The sequence below is a fragment of the mitochondrial genome of Plectropomus leopardus (assembly GCF_026936395.1).
Source record: "Plectropomus leopardus mitochondrion, complete genome".
NCBI lineage: Eukaryota > Metazoa > Chordata > Actinopteri > Perciformes > Serranidae > Plectropomus > Plectropomus leopardus.
This window is the reverse complement of record NC_008449.1, coordinates 1-16,714: the sequence shown is the minus strand read 5'-3', so window position 1 is coordinate 16,714 and position 16,714 is coordinate 1. Positions and strand designations below refer to the sequence as shown.

The window sequence follows — 16,714 nt, the reverse complement described above, 5'->3', positions numbered from 1 at the left end:
CATATATATCAGGTGTATGTTCTTTATACCTCGATGAATTCTTGTAATATTTGTACTTAGTAGTTACAATGATTTTGGTCTACAAGAAGAGGTATTTTTTTTTAACCATTTGCAATATTGTAATTACACGTGTTTAATTGCGTGCTTACTACTAGAGGTTTTTCTGTTTTTTTGGGGTTTGTCAAAGTCTTAGAAATTTTAGGAGTGTGGGGGGAGGGGGGGTTCCTTCTACGAAGGAACTCCCAAAGAATATTCAGTTAAAAGCAAATTTTCGATTTATTTTGTTACGAATATGTACTAAAGAATTTAATGTAATTCTTCGGTTATATTTTGGTTAACGCTAATTTAAGGGTTTCGTATCCAAAGTGTTTATACCACCTTGTTCCTGTTATTTCGGCTTACACTGTGAAATGTAAGGGAAAAGGAAAAAGAAGAAAGACAACCCTCCGCCTTCTGAAGTGAACGCTTGCTAGGTGGGTAACGAGTCGATTGTATGCCGCCATTAACTTATGTCAGCGTCGATGAAAGTGAGAGTATTATTAATGCTTATGACCCTGAAATAGGAACCAGATGTCAGGAATAGTGCAGTTGTGCGACCCTCACTAGAAGTTGTCCCTCATTTTCAATAATTATTAGCCTTAAGAAATCATTTGTTGCTCGGTTCTTACTGCATACTTTGGTTTTAATAAGAGATGGTGGATAAAAGTGTAACATTACTTAATTAGGAGTAGAGTTGAGTCAAGAGACTCATTTATTTCTTCATGTCATGCAGTTATTTACTAGTACACACACTTTTTGTCCTCTGATTTCATTCAATATAATAGTCTAAAGTTCATACATATAGTGTCTTTATATAATTACATAATATGTCATAGGGTTCATTATACATGTAACAAAAAACTTTCGCGTTTGAGTCCGTTGTTTTCTGCGTAATTTTTTAGGATGGAGGAGGATTTTGTCGATGAATTTTTAATAGATTTTTTTAATGTGAAGTGATTTAAGAAGCGTTGTTTAACAATATTGCAAAATGCCAGTTTCAATGGGGTATAAAAGTATAGATATTTTCAAAGAGTAGTTTAATGTAAGAATCTCAGCTTTGGGAGTTGAGGGTAGGAGTTGAAATCTCTTTTCTTTGAGCATTGGGGAGGATTTTAACCTCCGACATCCGGCTTACAAGACCGGCGTTCTGACGCTGGACTACCAATGCACGTTAGCCGTAGCATTTTATTCTCGATCCAGCCTGCTAATGGTATAAGGATAAGGAAGAGTGAAAAATACAGTAGAGATGCGATTTGCCCGATAATAATAAAGGGGTGTTCTACTGGTATACCTCCGATCCAGGTCAGGATGATTACGTCCGCAATCAGTGTTCAAAAGAGGAATTGAGTGAGGGGGCGGAATGTTAGGGCTCGTTGCTTGGATGTGTGAAGCACAGGGACAAGCATTAATACAAGAATTGATGCAAGAAGGGCTAGTACACCTCCAAGTTTGTTAGGAATTGATCGGAGAATAGCGTATGCAAATAGGAAATATCATTCGGGTTTAATGTGCGGAGGAGTAACTAATGGATTTGCAGGGGTAAAATTGTCAGGGTCTCCTAGTAAGTTTGGTGAAAACAGTGCTAGGGAGGTAAGTGCAATTAGTATCGCTGCGAATCCTAATAGGTCCTTATATGAAAAGTAGGGATGGAAGGAGATTTTGTCTGCATCTGAGTTGAGGCCTAGTGGGTTGTTTGATCCTGTTTCATGGAGGAAGAGAAGGTGGAGTAGTGTCATGGCTGCAATGACGAACGGGAATAAGAAGTGGAAAGCGAAGAAGCGTGTAAGTGTGGCATTATCGACTGAGAAGCCCCCTCAGATCCATTGGACGAGAGTATTTCCGATGTAGGGAACTGCAGAGAGGAGGTTTGTAATTACGGTAGCTCCTCAAAAGGATATTTGTCCTCAAGGGAGGACGTAACCTACGAATGCAGTTATCATAACTAGAAGAAGTAGGACAACACCAATATTTCATGTTTCTTTGTAAAGAAAAGATCCGTAGTATAGGCCTCGTCCGATATGGGCGTAAATGCAGATAAAAAAGAAGGATGCTCCGTTGGCATGCATATTCCGGATGAGTCATCCGTAGTTTACGTCTCGACAGATGTGGGCGACGGATGAAAAGGCAGTAGCAATATCTGACGTGTAGTGCATGGCTAGAAATAGTCCTGTTAAAAGTTGGGTAATTAAACAAAGGCCTAAAAGAGACCCAAAGTTTCACCAAACCGAGATGTTTGAAGGGGCTGGTAAGCCAACTAGTGCGTCATTGGCAATTTTTAGTAATGGGTGGGTTTTGCGGAGGCTGGCCATGAGTTCCCGTAGTTGAATTACAACGATGGTTTTTCAAGCCATTAGTTTTGGTTAAAGTCCGAGTAGGAACTATGTTATCATTGTTAACTTTTTTAATAGTAGGGTTTTTGTCAGGGATGATTGCGGTTGCTTCCAACCCATCTCCATTCTACGCTGCTTTGGGGGTAATGAGTGCGGCAGGGTTCGGGTGTGCTTTGTTGGCAACGTATGGGGCTTGTTTTTTGGCATTAGTGTTGTTTTTAATTTATCTAGGGGGTATGTTAGTTGTATTTGCATACTCAGCAGCACTGGCTTCGGAGCCTCATCCAACAACTTGAGGTGAACGGGCGGTTGGTAGTACTGTGGTTATCTACATCAGCATTGTGTGTACCTTTGCGTATCTTGCTATACCATATTGGTACGGTTCTGCGGTGAGCAGTACTGACGGATCAGAATGATACGGGTTATTTGCTGTGGAGGGTTGCTTTAATATATTCCACACGGGAGGAGGCATACTAGTCTTAAGCGCATGAGTGTTGTTGCTAACACTTTTTGTTGTTTTAGAGCTAACTCGGGGGCTTAATCGTGGAGCATTGCGGGCTGTTTAGTCAATAAATAGAATAGTAGTCAGGGCGAGGGTTAATAAGAAAAGGGCAAGGTAAGTCTTGATTATGCCTTGTTGAGCGTTACTTGTAGTTGTAATTAAAGGTACGTTAATTGAGGCTGCGGCTTTAGGTCCAACTTTTTCTAATCACGTTTGGTCCACTATTTGACCAGCGATGGCTTGACCTAGTGTTAAGTTAAGTTTAGGGAAGAAGCGATGGATAATTATTGGGAAGAAGCCAAGTATGTTTGAAAAATGGTGAAGTGTAAGTCGTGGTGTAGGTTTAAATTGTTTGCTTGTTAATGATGCAAGGTCTAATGCGATAAGGAGTCCCATAATTGTGACTGTTAGAGCGGCTAGTTTGAGCATAAAAGGTATAGATATTACTGGTGTTTTTAACGGCAAGATATTGGATGTAATCAGGAGGCCTGCAATAATACTGCCTCATGCTAGTCGTTTAATAGGGTTAATCACTGCGGGGTTGTTTTCATTGATAGGTGATAAAGAATTAAATCGGGGGTGACCTATTGAAACAAAGAAGATAACACGCAAGCTGTAAATAGCTGTAAATGAGGTGGCTAATAAAGTCAGGATTAGGGCCCAGGCGCTTAGGTAAGAAGTGTTTAATGCTTCAATAATAGCATCTTTTGAGAAAAACCCTGCTAGGAAAGGAGTTCCTGTCAGGGCTAGGCTTCCGATGGTTAGGCAAGTCGAGGTGAAGGGGGTAAGGTGGTGTATTCCTCCCATTTTTCGAATATCTTGTTCGTCATTTAGGCTGTGGATAATTGAACCAGAACAAAGGAAGAGTATAGCCTTAAAGAATGCATGGGTGCAGATATGAAGGAAGGCTAGTTGGGGTTGGTTGAGACCAATAGTTACTATTATCAGTCCGAGTTGGCTGGATGTTGAGAAGGCAACAATTTTCTTAATGTCGTTTTGGGTAAGAGCACACGTAGCTGTAAACATAGTGGTAAGGGCTCCTAGGCAAAGGCAGATGGTAAGGGCGGTAGGGTTATTTTCTAAGAGAGGGCTCAGGCGCACTAATAAAAAAATACCTGCAACGACTATAGTACTGGAGTGTAGTAGGGCAGAGACCGGTGTAGGACCTTCTATAGCAGAAGGAAGTCAGGGGTGAAGACCAAATTGGGCGGATTTACCGGTGGCAGCGAGAATAAGTCCAAGGAGAGGAAGAGTTAAGTCAAAATCTTTTGCGGTAGCAAATATTTGTTGAATTTCTCATGAATTAAGATGTGTAGCTATTCAAGCTATAGCCAGAATTAGTCCGACATCCCCGACTCGGTTGTAAACCACCGCTTGGAGGGCTGCAGTGTTTGCGTCCGCCCGCCCGTATCACCATCCGATGAGAAGGAAAGATATAATACCGACCCCTTCCCACCCGATGAAAAGTTGGAAGAGATTATTTGCTGTGACTAGAATAATTATAGCAATTAGAAAAATTAAAAGGTATTTAAAGAAGCGGTTCATGTAAGGGTCGGCATGCATATATCATGATCAAGTTACATAAAGAGCAATAGGGGTGAAGATGATGGAGTAGTGGTCAAATTTGAAGCTAATATTTACGTCAAATGTTATAGTATTTATTCAGCTTCAGGAAGTGATAATGGTTTCTGCACCTTCATTAAGAAATAGAAATAGAGGTAACAAGCTAACAAAAAAAGCCGACTTAACTGCTGTTTTTACGTGGGACAGAGCTCAGTTTTTTGGTAAGGGTGCAGGAGTTAGGGTAGATATAATAGGGTAAAATAATAAGATAATAATGATAATAAAGCTTGATGATATTAAGAGAGAAGTACTGTACATAGCTACCACTTGGAGTTGCACCAAGAGTTTTTGGTTCCTAAGACCAATGGATGAACTATTATCCTTCAGTAGCGGCTTACGAGAAGAGCCCCGGATTCCAACCGGGGGTTCGTAAGTTAGCAGGTTACGAGTGAGCGCGAAAGAAGAATCCTCTCTCGGTGGACAAGAGGGTTTTAACTTCTATTTTTAGAATCACAATCTAATGTTTTGGTTAAACTATGTCTACAGCCGGCTCATCCTCAGATGAGTTCTGGTTTAAGGATAATTAGGATTAGTGGAAGTAGATGTAGTGCAATAAGTAAATGTTCTCGGGAGTGTGAGGGGGCTAGGGCAATAATGTGAGAGGGAAGTGGACCTCGTTGAGTTACTAGAAATATGTAGAGGGAATAGCTGGCGGTAATAAGGGTTCCTGCTCCTGTCAGGATAAGTGTCCATCATGATCAGTTAAATAGTGAGACGATAATTATTAGTTCTGCTATAAGGTTGGGTAGTGGGGGAAGGGCTAAGTTTGCGAGGCTAGCAATAAATCATCAAGCGGTCATTAGAGGTAATACTATTTGAAGTCCCCGGGCTAAAAGCATGGTTCGAGAATGTGTGCGCTCATAGTTGGTGTTGGCTAAACAGAAAAGGGCTGAAGATGTAAGTCCGTGGGCGATCATAAGAATTAGTGCTCCGGTGAAGCCTCAGGGCGTTTGGATGAGGATTCCTCCAATTACCAGGCCCATATGGCTAACTGAAGAGTAGGCAATTAGGGATTTTAGGTCAGTTTGGCGGAGGCAGATGGAGCCGGTTATAATTACCCCTCAGAGTGCAAGGATAATGAATGGGTAACCTAGTTCTTTTGTCAAGGGGTCAAGTACTAAAATTATTCGTATTATACCGTATCCTCCCAGTTTTAGAAGTACTGCAGCAAGTACTATTGAGCCTGCAACGGGGGCTTCTACGTGGGCTTTGGGAAGCCATAAGTGGACTCCATACAGGGGTATTTTTACTAAAAATGCTATGAGACAGCCTACTCATCATAATTTGTCGGTGTTTATAGAGAGTTGGAGTGGACATGTATATGGGAGGGTTAGTAATGATAGTGTGCCTGAGTGGTTTTGGAGTACTAGGAGGGCGACGAGGAGGGGTAGTGAGCCTGCTAGGGTATAAAATAGGAAATAAACGCCTGCGTTGAGACGTTCAGTCTGATTTCCTCACCGGGTGATAAGAATTAGGGTTGGGATTAGGGTAGCTTCAAATATAACATAAAACATAATAATTTCGGTGGCACTGAAGGCTATAATTAGGAAAATTTGTAAGGATGTTAGAAGAGTAATATATATTCGTTGGCGGCTAATTGGTTCTCGGGCTGTGTGGTTTTGGCTGGCAAGAATTATTAGTGGGAGGAGTCAGCAGGTTAGGACCAGAAGAGGGGTGGAGAGGGGGTCTGTTGCTATGTAGGGGTTGAGTGACGTTCAACCTGTTTCTGAAGAATAGTTTAGTCAGGAAAGGCTTGCTAGTGCAATAAGAAGGCTGTGTGTTAAGGTTGTTGGTCATAGTCATTTGGCAGGAGTAAGTCAAGTTGTTGGTACTAGTATAAGGGTAGGAATGAGGATTTTTAGCATTGTAAGAGGCTTAGGCTTTGGAGGCGATCGGTCCCATGGGTGCGAGCGGTGGCCACTAGAAGGGCAAGACCTGCACTTGCTTCGCAGGCTGAAAATGCTAGGAGGAGCATTGGAGCTGCCGAGAAACTAGTAGAGTCTAGTTGAAGGGTTCAGAGAGAGAGGGCAATAAATAGAGAGAGTATTATTCCTTCTAAGCATAAGAGGGCGGAAAGAAGATGGGTGCGATGAAACGCTAGGCCTGTTAGTCCAAGAATAAAAGCTGATGAGAAAGCAAAGTGAACGGGGGTCATTAGATAATTATGGACTTTAACCACAAGTTTTTGAGCCGAAATCAAATGTTTTTCTTAGACTAATTACCTATTCGGCTCACTCTAGGCCGCCTTGTAGTCACTCGTAGACAAGACCCAGGGTTAAAAGGGCCAGGACGGCTGAGGCTCATAAGAATGTTAGCAAAGGGGTCGCAAGTTGATCTCCTCAGGGGAGAGGAAGCAAAAGGGCAATTTCTAGATCAAAAAGAAGAAAAAGGATAGCTACTAGGAAAAATCGGAGGGAGAAAGGTAGGCGGGCGGAGCCCAGGGGGTCGAACCCGCATTCATAAGGGGAAAGTTTCTCATAGTCCGGGTTTATCTGAGGGAGTCAAAAGGATACAATAATTAGGACTAAGGAAAGTCCTAGGGTAATAATAATAATAGTTGTGAGTAAGTTCATTATCTTTCCCTGGGGTCAAACCAAGACTGAATGATTGGAGGTCATTTGTACTGTTTAATACTAGAAAGATTAAGAGCCTCATCAATAGATAGAGATGTATAGGAATAATCATACAACGTCTACAAAATGTCAGTATCATGCAGCAGCTTCAAATCCGAAGTGGTGCTCAGATGTGAAATGGAATTGAATTTGTCGGAAGAAGCAAACAGCTAGGAAAGAAGAACCAATAATGACGTGTAGGCCGTGGAAACCGGTTGCGACAAAGAAGGTAGACCCATAAACCCCGTCTGCAATTGTGAAAGGGGCTTCATAGTATTCCAATGCTTGGAGAAATGTGAAGTATAGTCCAAGGAGAATCGTTATCGCAAGAGACTGAATGGCTTCTTTGCGTTCGCCTTCTATAATGCTGTGGTGAGCTCAGGTAACAGTTACGCCAGAAGCGAGTAGGACAGCTGTGTTCAGAAGGGGCACTTCGAAAGGGTCAAGGGTCGTGATTCCTGTGGGGGGTCAGCAGCCTCCTAATTCAGGGGTGGGAGCAAGGCTTGAATGGTAGAAAGCTCAGAAAAAGCCTAAAAAGAAGAAGACCTCTGAAGTAATAAATAGGATTATACCATATCGGAGGCCTTTTTGTACAGGGGGAGTATGATGGCCTTGGAAAGTCCCTTCTCGAACAATGTCACGCCATCATTGATATATTGTGAGAAGCAGAAGAATTGTTCCGAGTACTATTAATGTCGTTGAGTTAAAGTGAAATCAGATTGCCAGCCCTGAAGTTATCAGCAGGGCCGCAACTGCTCCTGTGAGGGGCCAAGGGCTTGGGTCGACTATATGGTATGCGTGTGCTTGATGTGCCATTAGAGGTTTTCTTGAAGATAAAGTGTTAGGAGTAGAACGAATACATAAGCTTGGATTATTGCTACGGCAATCTCTAGGAGGGTAAGAAGAACAAGAACCATAGCTGTAACAATTGCTACAGAAGGTAATAATGGTAAGAGAACAAAGACAGCTGTGGAAATTAATTGAATAAGTAAATGTCCGGCTGTTAAGTTAGCTGCTAGTCGTACTCCTAGTGCAAGGGGGCGAATGAAAAGGCTAATAGTTTCGATAATAATTAAAACAGGAATCAAGAGGTTAGGGGTTCCTTCTGGGAGAAAGTGTGCAAGGGCATGGTTAAACTGGTATCGGAACCCAATAGTTACTGTGGCTAATCAAAGAGGGACAGCGAATCCCAGGTTTAGGGATAGCTGAGCAGTGGGCGTGTGGGTATATGGAAGAAGGCCTAGTAAATTAATGGAAATAAGAAATAGTATTAGGGAAGCGAAGAGAAGGGCTCATTTGTGACCTGCTACATTTAGTGGTGATAGTAGTTGATGGGTAAAGCGGTTGATGAACAAGCCTTGGAGTGTTGTGAGACGGTTGTTTAGTCATCGTGTCGTTAAGGTAGGAAAAAGGAGGCAAGGAAACACTAATGCCATGGCAATAAGCGGAATTCCTAAATAAAGTGGTGCTATAAATTGATCGAAGAAGCTTAAGCCCATGGTCAGTTTCAAGAAGTCTTTTTCTAGTTTTTGTGGTTTTACAGACGTAGGTTCGTTAGAGAAGGAGTGGCTCATAACTTTTGTGGGTACAAAGCCTAAGAACACCACTCAAGCGAAAATTAAGGTTATAAATCAAGGGGTGGGGAGCAGTTGAGGCATGTCGCGGGGGGGTGGTTAGGAGCCACCAGTTTTTAGCTTAAAAGGCTAATGCTTACACCTATTTTAGCTTCCTGGCGAAGCGTCTTCTAGCATTAAAGAAGATCAGTTTTCAAAGTGCTCTAATGGGACTACTTCAACTACAATGGGTATAAAGCTATGATTTGCCCCGCAGATTTCAGAACATTGTCCGTAAAATACGCCTGGACGTGCTGTGATGAAGGCTGTTTGGTTTAATCGGCCTGGGACCGCGTCTATTTTAACACCTAAGGCTGGAACTGCTCAGGAGTGAAGTACGTCTTCGGCGGATACAAGGATTCGAATAGGAGAATCCACTGGGATAACCATACGATGGTCAGCTTCTAATAAACGGAACTGTCCGGGGGTTAGGTCTTGTGTTGGGATTATGTATGAATCAAACCCTAATTCTTCGTAATCCGTGTATTCATAGCTTCAGTATCATTGGTGTCCTATGGCTTTGATTGTTAGATGGGGGTCGTTGATTTCGTCTATAAGATAAAGAATACGTAAGGAAGGTAGAGCAATTAGGATTAGGATGACTGCAGGGAGGACTGTTCAGATGATTTCAATTTCTTGGGAGTCTAGAACGTATTTGTTGGTGAGTTTTGTGGAGACTATGGCTACAATGATGTAAAGTACTAAAGTGCTGATAAGAAACACAATCATTAAAGCGTGGTCGTGGAAGTGAATAAGTTCCTCTATAACAGGTGAAGCTGCATCTTGAAGACCTAGCTGAGAAGGATGTGCCATTAATATTAAGACACGTGGGATTTCAACCCACAATTTTGCCTTGACAAAGCAATGTAGTTCGCGCTTTTTACTAGTGTCTTATAAGAAAGTGACAGAACGGTTATGTGGTTGGCTTGAAACCAACATACGGGGGTTCAATTCCTTCCTTTCTCGTTAGTTTGACTGAACTTGGACGAACGCAGGCTCTTCGAATGTATGATAAGGCGGGGGGCACCCATGCAGTCATTCTAGGTTGTTTTCGGTTAGTTCGACTGCTAAAACTTTACGTTTGGAAGCGAATGCCTCTCAAATAATAAAAAGGAACACAATTACAGCTACTAAAGAAATTAGGGACCCAATAGAAGAAATAGTGTTTCATAGGGTGTATGCATCTGGATAATCTGAGTATCGACGAGGTATTCCGGCTAGCCCAAGGAAATGTTTAGGGAAGAAAGTTAGGTTTACACCAACGAACATAATACCGAAATGGATTTTTGTTCAAGTGCTGTGTAGGGAATAACCTGTAAATAATGGGAATCAGTGCACGAAGGCAGCGACAATGGCGAACACAGCACCCATCGAAAGGACGTAGTGGAAGTGTGCAACTACGTAATATGTATCATGCAGAACAATATCTAAAGACGAGTTAGCAAGAACAATCCCAGTTAAACCACCTACTGTAAAAAGGAAGATAAAACCAAGGGCCCATAATAGAGGGGTTTCTCATTTTACTGAGCCTCCGTGAAGGGTTGCAAGTCAGCTGAAGACTTTTACACCAGTTGGGATTGCGATAATTATTGTGGCAGATGTAAAATATGCTCGTGTATCAACGTCTATTCCTACTGTAAATATATGGTGGGCTCACACAATAAAGCCTAGTAGACCAATAGCTATCATTGCTCAAACCATTCCTATATAACCGAAGGGTTCTTTTTTCCCTGAGTAGTAAGCTACAATGTGAGAGATCATCCCGAAACCAGGAAGAATTAAAATATAGACTTCTGGGTGGCCAAAGAATCAGAATAAGTGCTGGTAGAGGATTGGGTCTCCTCCTCCAGCAGGGTCAAAGAAGGTAGTGTTGAGGTTTCGGTCGGTTAATAGTATTGTGATTCCAGCAGCTAGAACAGGTAGTGATAGGAGAAGAAGAACTGCAGTAATTAGGACTGCTCATACGAATAGGGGGGTCTGGTATTGAGAGATAGCAGGGGGTTTCATGTTAATGATGGTAGTAATAAAGTTGATTGCTCCAAGAATTGATGAAATACCTGCTAAGTGAAGTGAGAAGATTGTTAAATCTACGGATGCACCTGCATGGGCTAGGTTTCCTGCTAGAGGAGGGTAAACTGTTCATCCTGTCCCAGCACCTGCTTCAACGCCTGATGAGGCTAGAAGGAGGAGGAAAGAAGGAGGTAGAAGCCAGAAGCTTATATTGTTTATTCGAGGGAATGCTATATCTGGGGCGCCGATTATTAGAGGAATAAGTCAATTTCCGAAGCCTCCGATTATGATTGGTATTACTATAAAGAAAATTATTACAAATGCGTGTGCGGTAACAATCACGTTATAGATTTGGTCGTCTCCTAAAAGAGCACCGGGTTGACTAAGCTCCGCCCGAATAAGTAGGCTTAGAGCGGTCCCGACTATCCCGGCTCAAGCACCAAATACTAAATAAAGGGTGCCAATGTCTTTGTGGTTAGTAGAAAAAAATCAACGTGTAATGGTCACAGGTGAGATGGCTGAGTTTTAAGCGGTGGATTGTAGCCCCATAGACAGAGGTTTGATTCCTCTTCTTACCAAGTTCCGAGGTGTACTACATATCAGATTGCAAATCTGAAGAAGCAGGCTAGGTCTCTGCCGGAACTTTCCCCGCCCTTTTGTTATTAGGCGGGCGGGGAAAGTTAGACGGATGCTCGCTGGCTCGGGCGCTTAGCTGTTAACTAAGAGTTTGTAGGATCGAGGCCTGCCTGTCTAGGAAGGCTTTATCTTAATTAAAGTACCTGTTTTGCATACAGGAGATGCGGGTTAGTGTCCCGCAAGTCTTATCAGGGGTTGAGAGACTTTCACTCCCGCTTAGGGCTTTGAAGGCTCTTGGTCTAATATTATCCTAAACCCCTTAGAGGGAAAGTAGTGAAATTGTTGCTGGTGTAAGTGGAAGAAGGAGAAGTGTTGCTGAGGTGGATAGAGCTGGGAGTAGGGTGGTTTGTGTGTTTTGTAGTCGTCAGGGAGTGGTTCCGGTGGCATTATTTGGGGACAGGGTAAGGGCTATTGCATAAGATAGGCGTAGATAAAAGAATAGGCTGAGGAGGGCAGTGAGTGCGGTTAGTGTCGCTGTGAGGGCGAGATCTTGTTTGGCAAGTTCTTGAAGGATAAGTCATTTAGGCATAAATCCGGTTAAGGGAGGGAGGCCTCCTAATGATAGAAGAATAAGGGGGGCAAGGGCTGTAAGTGTAGGGGTCTTAGTTCAAGAGATAGAGAGTATGTTGATGCTTGTTGCTTTGTTTAGTTTAAAAACAAGGAATGTAGATAATGTCATAACTAGGTATGTTATCAGGGTTAGAAGCGTAAGTGACGGGGAGAATTGGAGGATGAGTATCATTCAGCCCAGGTGAGCGATTGAAGAATAGGCTAGGATTTTTCGGAGTTGTGTTTGGTTTAGGCCTCCTCAGCCGCCTACGAGCGTTGAAGTGAGACCCAAGATGATGAGAATAGTGGGGTGTGCAGATTGTATTTGAAGGAGTAGTGCGAAGGGTCCTAGTTTTTGTCAAGTGGATAGGATAAGGCCTGTGGTGAGGTCTAGACCTTGAAGAACCTCGGGAAGTCAGGAGTGCATGGGGGCAAGACCAATTTTTAATGACAAGGCTATAATAATTATAGTTGTTGGGAAGGGATGTGTTATTTGTTGGATTTCTCATTGTCCGGTGAGTCAAGCATTGGTAGTGCTTGCAAAAAGAAGTATGGCTGCGGCGGTGGCCTGAGTGAAGAAGTATTTAGTGGTGGCTTCAACTGCGCGGGGGTGATGGTATTGCGCTATTAATGGAATAATGGCTAGGGTGTTGATTTCTAGTCCTATTCAGGCGAGCAGTCAATGTGAACTTGTCAGTGTCAGAGCAGTTCCTAAACCCAAGCTAAGTACTAGGATGGCTAAAATGTATGGATTCATTAGCAAAGGAAGGATTTTAACCTACATGTTCGGGGTATGGGCCCGAAAGCTTAACTAGCTGACTTTACTTAGGAAGTGGTGTAATGGAAGCACTAAGAGTTTTGATCTCTTCAGATAGGGTTCGAGTCCCTTCTTTCTAAGGAGCCAGAGGGACTTTAACTCTCATGTTTCACTCTATCAAAGTGGCCCTTTATTTCAGGCATAGCTCCGGCTTTATAGTTGAGGGGGAAGACCAGCAAATGCGATGGGGAGGGCTAGGTGTCAGATGACCAGAGCTAGTGTAAGAGGGAGGAAATTTTTTCAAATTAAGTGCATTAGCTGGTCGTAACGAAATCGTGGGTATGAGGCCCGAACTCATAGGAATAAAACTGATAGAAGTGCTGCTTTTGTTATTAGATTGGCGGCAGTTAGTTCGGGAAAGGTAGGGATGTGAGATGCCCCTAAAAATAGTGTGGCGGAGAGTGTATTTATAAGAAGGATGTTTGAGTATTCCGCTAAAAAGAATAAAGCGAAAGGGCCCCCTGCATATTCTACATTGAAGCCTGAAACTAGTTCCGATTCTCCTTCAGTGAGGTCGAACGGGGCGCGGTTTGTCTCTGCTAGTGTGGAAATGTACCATATGGCAGCTAGTGGTATGGCGGGGAGGATCAGTCAAATGCCTTCTTGGGCAGTGCTAAATGTTTGAAGGGTAAAGCCCCCTGTAAAGATGATGGTGCATAGGAGGATAAGTCCTAGGCTTACTTCATATGAAATAGTTTGGGCTACGGCTCGAAGGGCTCCGATTAGTGCGTATTTTGAGTTGGATGCTCAGCCTGAGCCGAGGATTGAGTATACTGCGAGGCTGGACAGCGCTAGGATAAATAAAATTCCCAGGTTTAGGTCGGCTACTGGGTATGGGAGGGGTATTGGGGTTCAGAGGGTGAGGGCCAAAGTAAGGGCTAGTATGGGGGTTATAAGAAAGAGGAGGGGGGAAGAAGTGGATGGTCGGATGGGCTCTTTAGTAAATAGTTTTACTCCATCGGCGATGGGTTGTAGAAGTCCATAAGGACCAACGATATTTGGGCCTTTGCGTATTTGCATGTAGCCTAGGACTTTTCGTTCTAGGAGTGTAAGGAAGGCAACAGCTAGGAGGACGGGCACGATATAGGCTAAAGGGTTAATAATGTGCGTGAAAAGGTATGAAATCATAGTTGGGGAAGGGATTTGAACCCTTGTTGAAAGGGCTTAGATCTTTTGCAATTCCGGGCTCTGCCACCCCAACATGTCGTTTTTCTCCGACGAAGAGGATCGTGCCCTCTTGCCTAATTTAGTTGCCTGCATTAGGTAAGGGTGAGGCGTGCTTTAAGCATTGGCCCCCTCTTCTCGATCCTTTCGTACTAGAAAAGCTCACTTCATAGATAGAAACCGACCTGGATTTCTCCGGTCTGAACTCAGATCACGTAGGACTGTTAATCGTTGAACAAACGAACCCTTAATAGCGGCTGCACCATTAGGATGTCCTGATCCAACATCGAGGTCGTAAACCCCCTTGTCGATATGGACTCTTAAAGGGGATTGCGCTGTTATCCCTAGGGTAACTTGGTTCATTAATCGGCATTGCCGGATCTTTATTGGTCAAAAATACTGGTAATTAGAGCTGTGGCTCTTGTTTATAGGAACTGTGTGCCCACTCCATGTGGGGGTTTTTTGTTTCCCCATGGTCGCCCCAACCAAAGACATTAGGGGAGGTATCATTAGGCTTGCATTGTTTTTGTTTAATTACAGAGGGTATGATCTACTTTAGTGTCTGAAGCTCCATAGGGTCTTCTCGTCTTATGTTATTATACCCGCTTCTGCACGGGTAGATCAATTTCATTGACTTGGAAAAGGAGACAGTTAAGCCTTCGTCTTGCCATTCATACAGGTCTCCATTTAAAAGACAAGTGATTGCGCTACCTTCGCACGGTCAAAATACCGCGGCCGTTAAACATATAGTCACAGGGCAGGCGGGACCTCTTATTTTTCTTCTTTTACAAGAGGCGGTGTTTTTGGTAAACAGGCGAGGCTTTTGTTGTGTTTGCCGAGTTCCTTCTCTTCCTTTTAGTCTTTCCCTAGAAGCATTCCTGTGTGGGGTTAACGGTTTATGGGTGGTTGTTTTTCTAGTATTTTAAATTCTTATCCAGTTCCCTCTTTGTTTGGGGCCGTTAAATTTCGGTGGTTGGTCCGTTTCGATGTACACGTGTGCTGGGAGAGGAGCGCAGATAAAATAAATCCTCTTGTTACTCATGTTTGTTGCTTTGTTTAGTTTGAAGACAAGGAATGTTGAGGTGGTTATCAGGAGATATGTAATTAGGGTAAGAAGTGTGATGGTCGGGGAGAATTGGAGGGATGGCTGCTTTTAGGCCCACCCGAATATTTTACCTTCTGTAATTATGATCTTTAACGTTCTGTCACTTTCTTATAAGACACTAGTAAAAAGCGCGAACTACATTGCTTTGTCAAGGCAAAATTGTGGGTTCTTCAAGATAAGAAGGGAGAAGCCGTGAGGCTGAACTTCTATTCAGTTCCCGAGCAACCAGCTATAACTAAGTTCGGTAGGTCTGTCACCACTACTCAAAGCTCTTCCCACTCTTTTGCCACAGAGACGGGTTTGCCCTAAATAATTAGGCTGTCTTGAAGTAGCTCACACTAGTTTCGGGGTTGCCAAACTAAAGATGCCCTTTGCTTGGACGAGCTGGCTAAATCATGATGCAAAAGGTACGGGCTCTAAAAGGGGATTTTGATGTTATCACTAGGCTATCTTGGTCATTTTTTCAGCGTTCCCTTACGGTACTTTTTCTATAGCTCTGGTAGTCCTTTTCTGTCGCCCGTAATTTAGGTGATGGAAAATGGTTTGTTTAAGTTGGTTGTTCGTGTTTTTAGGTTTATTAATTTTGGTTTGTTGGTTTTTGAGATTAGGCTAGCTAGTCAGCATCAAGGTGATCCGAATTTCACGAATGTCTTCTCGGTGTAAAGGAGACGCTTAGTTTCTCAGCCACCCCCGAATTTGCCTCAAGTACACCTTCCGGTACACTTACCATGTTACGACTTGCCTCCCCTTTGCTATAATAGTGTTTTAAGTATACTTTAGGTGTGCTCGGGGAGAGTGACGGGCGGTATGTGCGCGCTTCAGGGCCAATTTCAGCAGGACGCTCTATTTCCTGCTTACTTCTAAATCCTCCTTCAAGATGCATATTTCAGTGCGATTTTTCGTATTCTCTTCATGAGAGAATGTAGCCCATTTCTTTCCTCTTCATAGGCTACACCTCGACCTGACGTTTTGGGCTATGCCAATTGTGCTTACTATAGGTCCCTCAGGGGGTAAGCTGACGACGGCGGTATATAGGCGGGATGGGGCAAGAAAAGGTGAGGTTTAACGGGGGTTATCGGTTTCAAGAACAGGCTCCTCTAGATGGGTCTAAAGCACCGCCAAGTCCTTTGGGTTTCAAGCTAATGCTCGTAGTTCCCGGGCGGATAGTGGGTGTACAATACTATCAATGTTTAGGGCTAAGCATAGTGGGGTATCTAATCCCAGTTTGTACCTTAGCTTTCGTGGGTTCAGGAGTATTAAAGCCACTTTCGTAGATGTTCTTCTTACGTTCGGAAGCGTATAACAGCTCTGTAAGTGTTCGGCTTTAGTTTGTATTTAATCCTAACCACCCTTTACGCCGTGACCCATCAACTTGAGTCGCTCGTTTAACCGCGGTAGCTGGCACGAGTTTGACCGACTCTCTTAGCCATAACTAAGTCAAGTTTTCACTTATTGCTTAATGTTTATCACTGCTGGATTCCCTTGGGGGTGTGGCTGAGCAAGGCGTTATGGGCTATAGAGTGTATGTGCCTGATACCAGCTCCTTGTTCTCTAGTAGAGGACTGTGGGCATTTTCACGGGAATGCGGATACTTGCATGTGTAAGTTTGATTATAGTAGATGGAAAGGTCAGGACCAAGCCTTTGTGCCCTTGAGGCTCTTCTAGAACCCATCTTAACATCTTCAGTGTTATGCTTTTTGTTAAGCTACAATGG

At 43.2% G+C, this 16,714-nt stretch overlaps 13 protein-coding genes across 13 annotated transcripts, besides 26 other annotated features; 1 reads left to right on the top strand and 12 right to left on the bottom strand. All coding sequences in view use genetic code 2, as the record gives it.

Annotated features, from left to right (window-relative positions):
* Positions 1-1,065: a D loop.
* Positions 1,066-1,136, bottom strand: a tRNA (tRNA-Pro).
* Positions 1,136-1,207, bottom strand: a tRNA (tRNA-Thr).
* Positions 1,208-2,348, bottom strand: CYTB (cytochrome b). The gene has a single exon. A coding segment is annotated over exon 1 (1,141 nt).
* Positions 2,349-2,350: 2 nt separating this feature from the next.
* Positions 2,351-2,419, bottom strand: a tRNA (tRNA-Glu).
* On the top strand, positions 2,420-2,935 carry ND6 (NADH dehydrogenase subunit 6). The gene has a single exon. The coding sequence runs from the start codon at positions 2,420-2,422 to the stop codon at positions 2,933-2,935; it is 516 nt and encodes a 171-aa protein (YP_783994.1).
* On the bottom strand, positions 2,932-4,752 carry ND5 (NADH dehydrogenase subunit 5). Its single transcript has one exon. The coding sequence runs from the start codon at positions 4,750-4,752 to the stop codon at positions 2,932-2,934; it is 1,821 nt and encodes a 606-aa protein (YP_783993.1).
* Positions 4,753-4,825, bottom strand: a tRNA (tRNA-Leu).
* Positions 4,826-4,899, bottom strand: a tRNA (tRNA-Ser).
* A 10-nt stretch (positions 4,900-4,909) lies between these two features.
* Positions 4,910-4,978, bottom strand: a tRNA (tRNA-His).
* Positions 4,979-6,359, bottom strand: ND4 (NADH dehydrogenase subunit 4). Its single transcript has one exon. A coding segment is annotated over exon 1 (1,381 nt).
* On the bottom strand, positions 6,353-6,649 carry ND4L (NADH dehydrogenase subunit 4L). The gene has a single exon. The coding sequence runs from the start codon at positions 6,647-6,649 to the stop codon at positions 6,353-6,355; it is 297 nt and encodes a 98-aa protein (YP_783991.1).
* Positions 6,650-6,718, bottom strand: a tRNA (tRNA-Arg).
* Positions 6,719-7,067, bottom strand: ND3 (NADH dehydrogenase subunit 3). Its single transcript has one exon. A coding segment is annotated over exon 1 (349 nt).
* Positions 7,068-7,137, bottom strand: a tRNA (tRNA-Gly).
* On the bottom strand, positions 7,137-7,922 carry COX3 (cytochrome c oxidase subunit III). Its single transcript has one exon. The coding sequence runs from the start codon at positions 7,920-7,922 to the stop codon at positions 7,137-7,139; it is 786 nt and encodes a 261-aa protein (YP_783989.1).
* On the bottom strand, positions 7,922-8,605 carry ATP6 (ATP synthase F0 subunit 6). The gene has a single exon. The coding sequence runs from the start codon at positions 8,603-8,605 to the stop codon at positions 7,922-7,924; it is 684 nt and encodes a 227-aa protein (YP_783988.1).
* ATP8 (ATP synthase F0 subunit 8) lies at positions 8,593-8,764 on the bottom strand. Its single transcript has one exon. A coding segment is annotated over exon 1 (172 nt).
* Position 8,765: 1 nt separating this feature from the next.
* Positions 8,766-8,841, bottom strand: a tRNA (tRNA-Lys).
* COX2 (cytochrome c oxidase subunit II) lies at positions 8,842-9,532 on the bottom strand. Its single transcript has one exon. A coding segment is annotated over exon 1 (691 nt).
* Positions 9,533-9,538: 6 nt separating this feature from the next.
* Positions 9,539-9,612, bottom strand: a tRNA (tRNA-Asp).
* Positions 9,613-9,614: 2 nt separating this feature from the next.
* Positions 9,615-9,685, top strand: a tRNA (tRNA-Ser).
* On the bottom strand, positions 9,686-11,236 carry COX1 (cytochrome c oxidase subunit I). The gene has a single exon. The coding sequence runs from the start codon at positions 11,234-11,236 to the stop codon at positions 9,686-9,688; it is 1,551 nt and encodes a 516-aa protein (YP_783985.1).
* A 1-nt stretch (position 11,237) lies between these two features.
* Positions 11,238-11,307, top strand: a tRNA (tRNA-Tyr).
* Positions 11,308-11,374, top strand: a tRNA (tRNA-Cys).
* Positions 11,375-11,410: an origin of replication (replication origin of L-strand).
* Positions 11,411-11,483, top strand: a tRNA (tRNA-Asn).
* Position 11,484: 1 nt separating this feature from the next.
* Positions 11,485-11,553, bottom strand: a tRNA (tRNA-Ala).
* Position 11,554: 1 nt separating this feature from the next.
* Positions 11,555-11,625, bottom strand: a tRNA (tRNA-Trp).
* Positions 11,626-12,671, bottom strand: ND2 (NADH dehydrogenase subunit 2). Its single transcript has one exon. A coding segment is annotated over exon 1 (1,046 nt).
* Positions 12,672-12,740, bottom strand: a tRNA (tRNA-Met).
* Positions 12,741-12,811, top strand: a tRNA (tRNA-Gln).
* Positions 12,811-12,880, bottom strand: a tRNA (tRNA-Ile).
* Positions 12,881-12,884: 4 nt separating this feature from the next.
* ND1 (NADH dehydrogenase subunit 1) lies at positions 12,885-13,859 on the bottom strand. The gene has a single exon. It carries the CDS (start codon positions 13,857-13,859, stop codon positions 12,885-12,887), a length of 975 nt encoding a protein of 324 aa, YP_783983.1.
* Positions 13,860-13,932, bottom strand: a tRNA (tRNA-Leu).
* Positions 13,933-15,623, bottom strand: an rRNA (l-rRNA).
* Positions 15,624-15,694, bottom strand: a tRNA (tRNA-Val).
* Positions 15,695-16,645, bottom strand: an rRNA (s-rRNA).
* Positions 16,646-16,714, bottom strand: a tRNA (tRNA-Phe).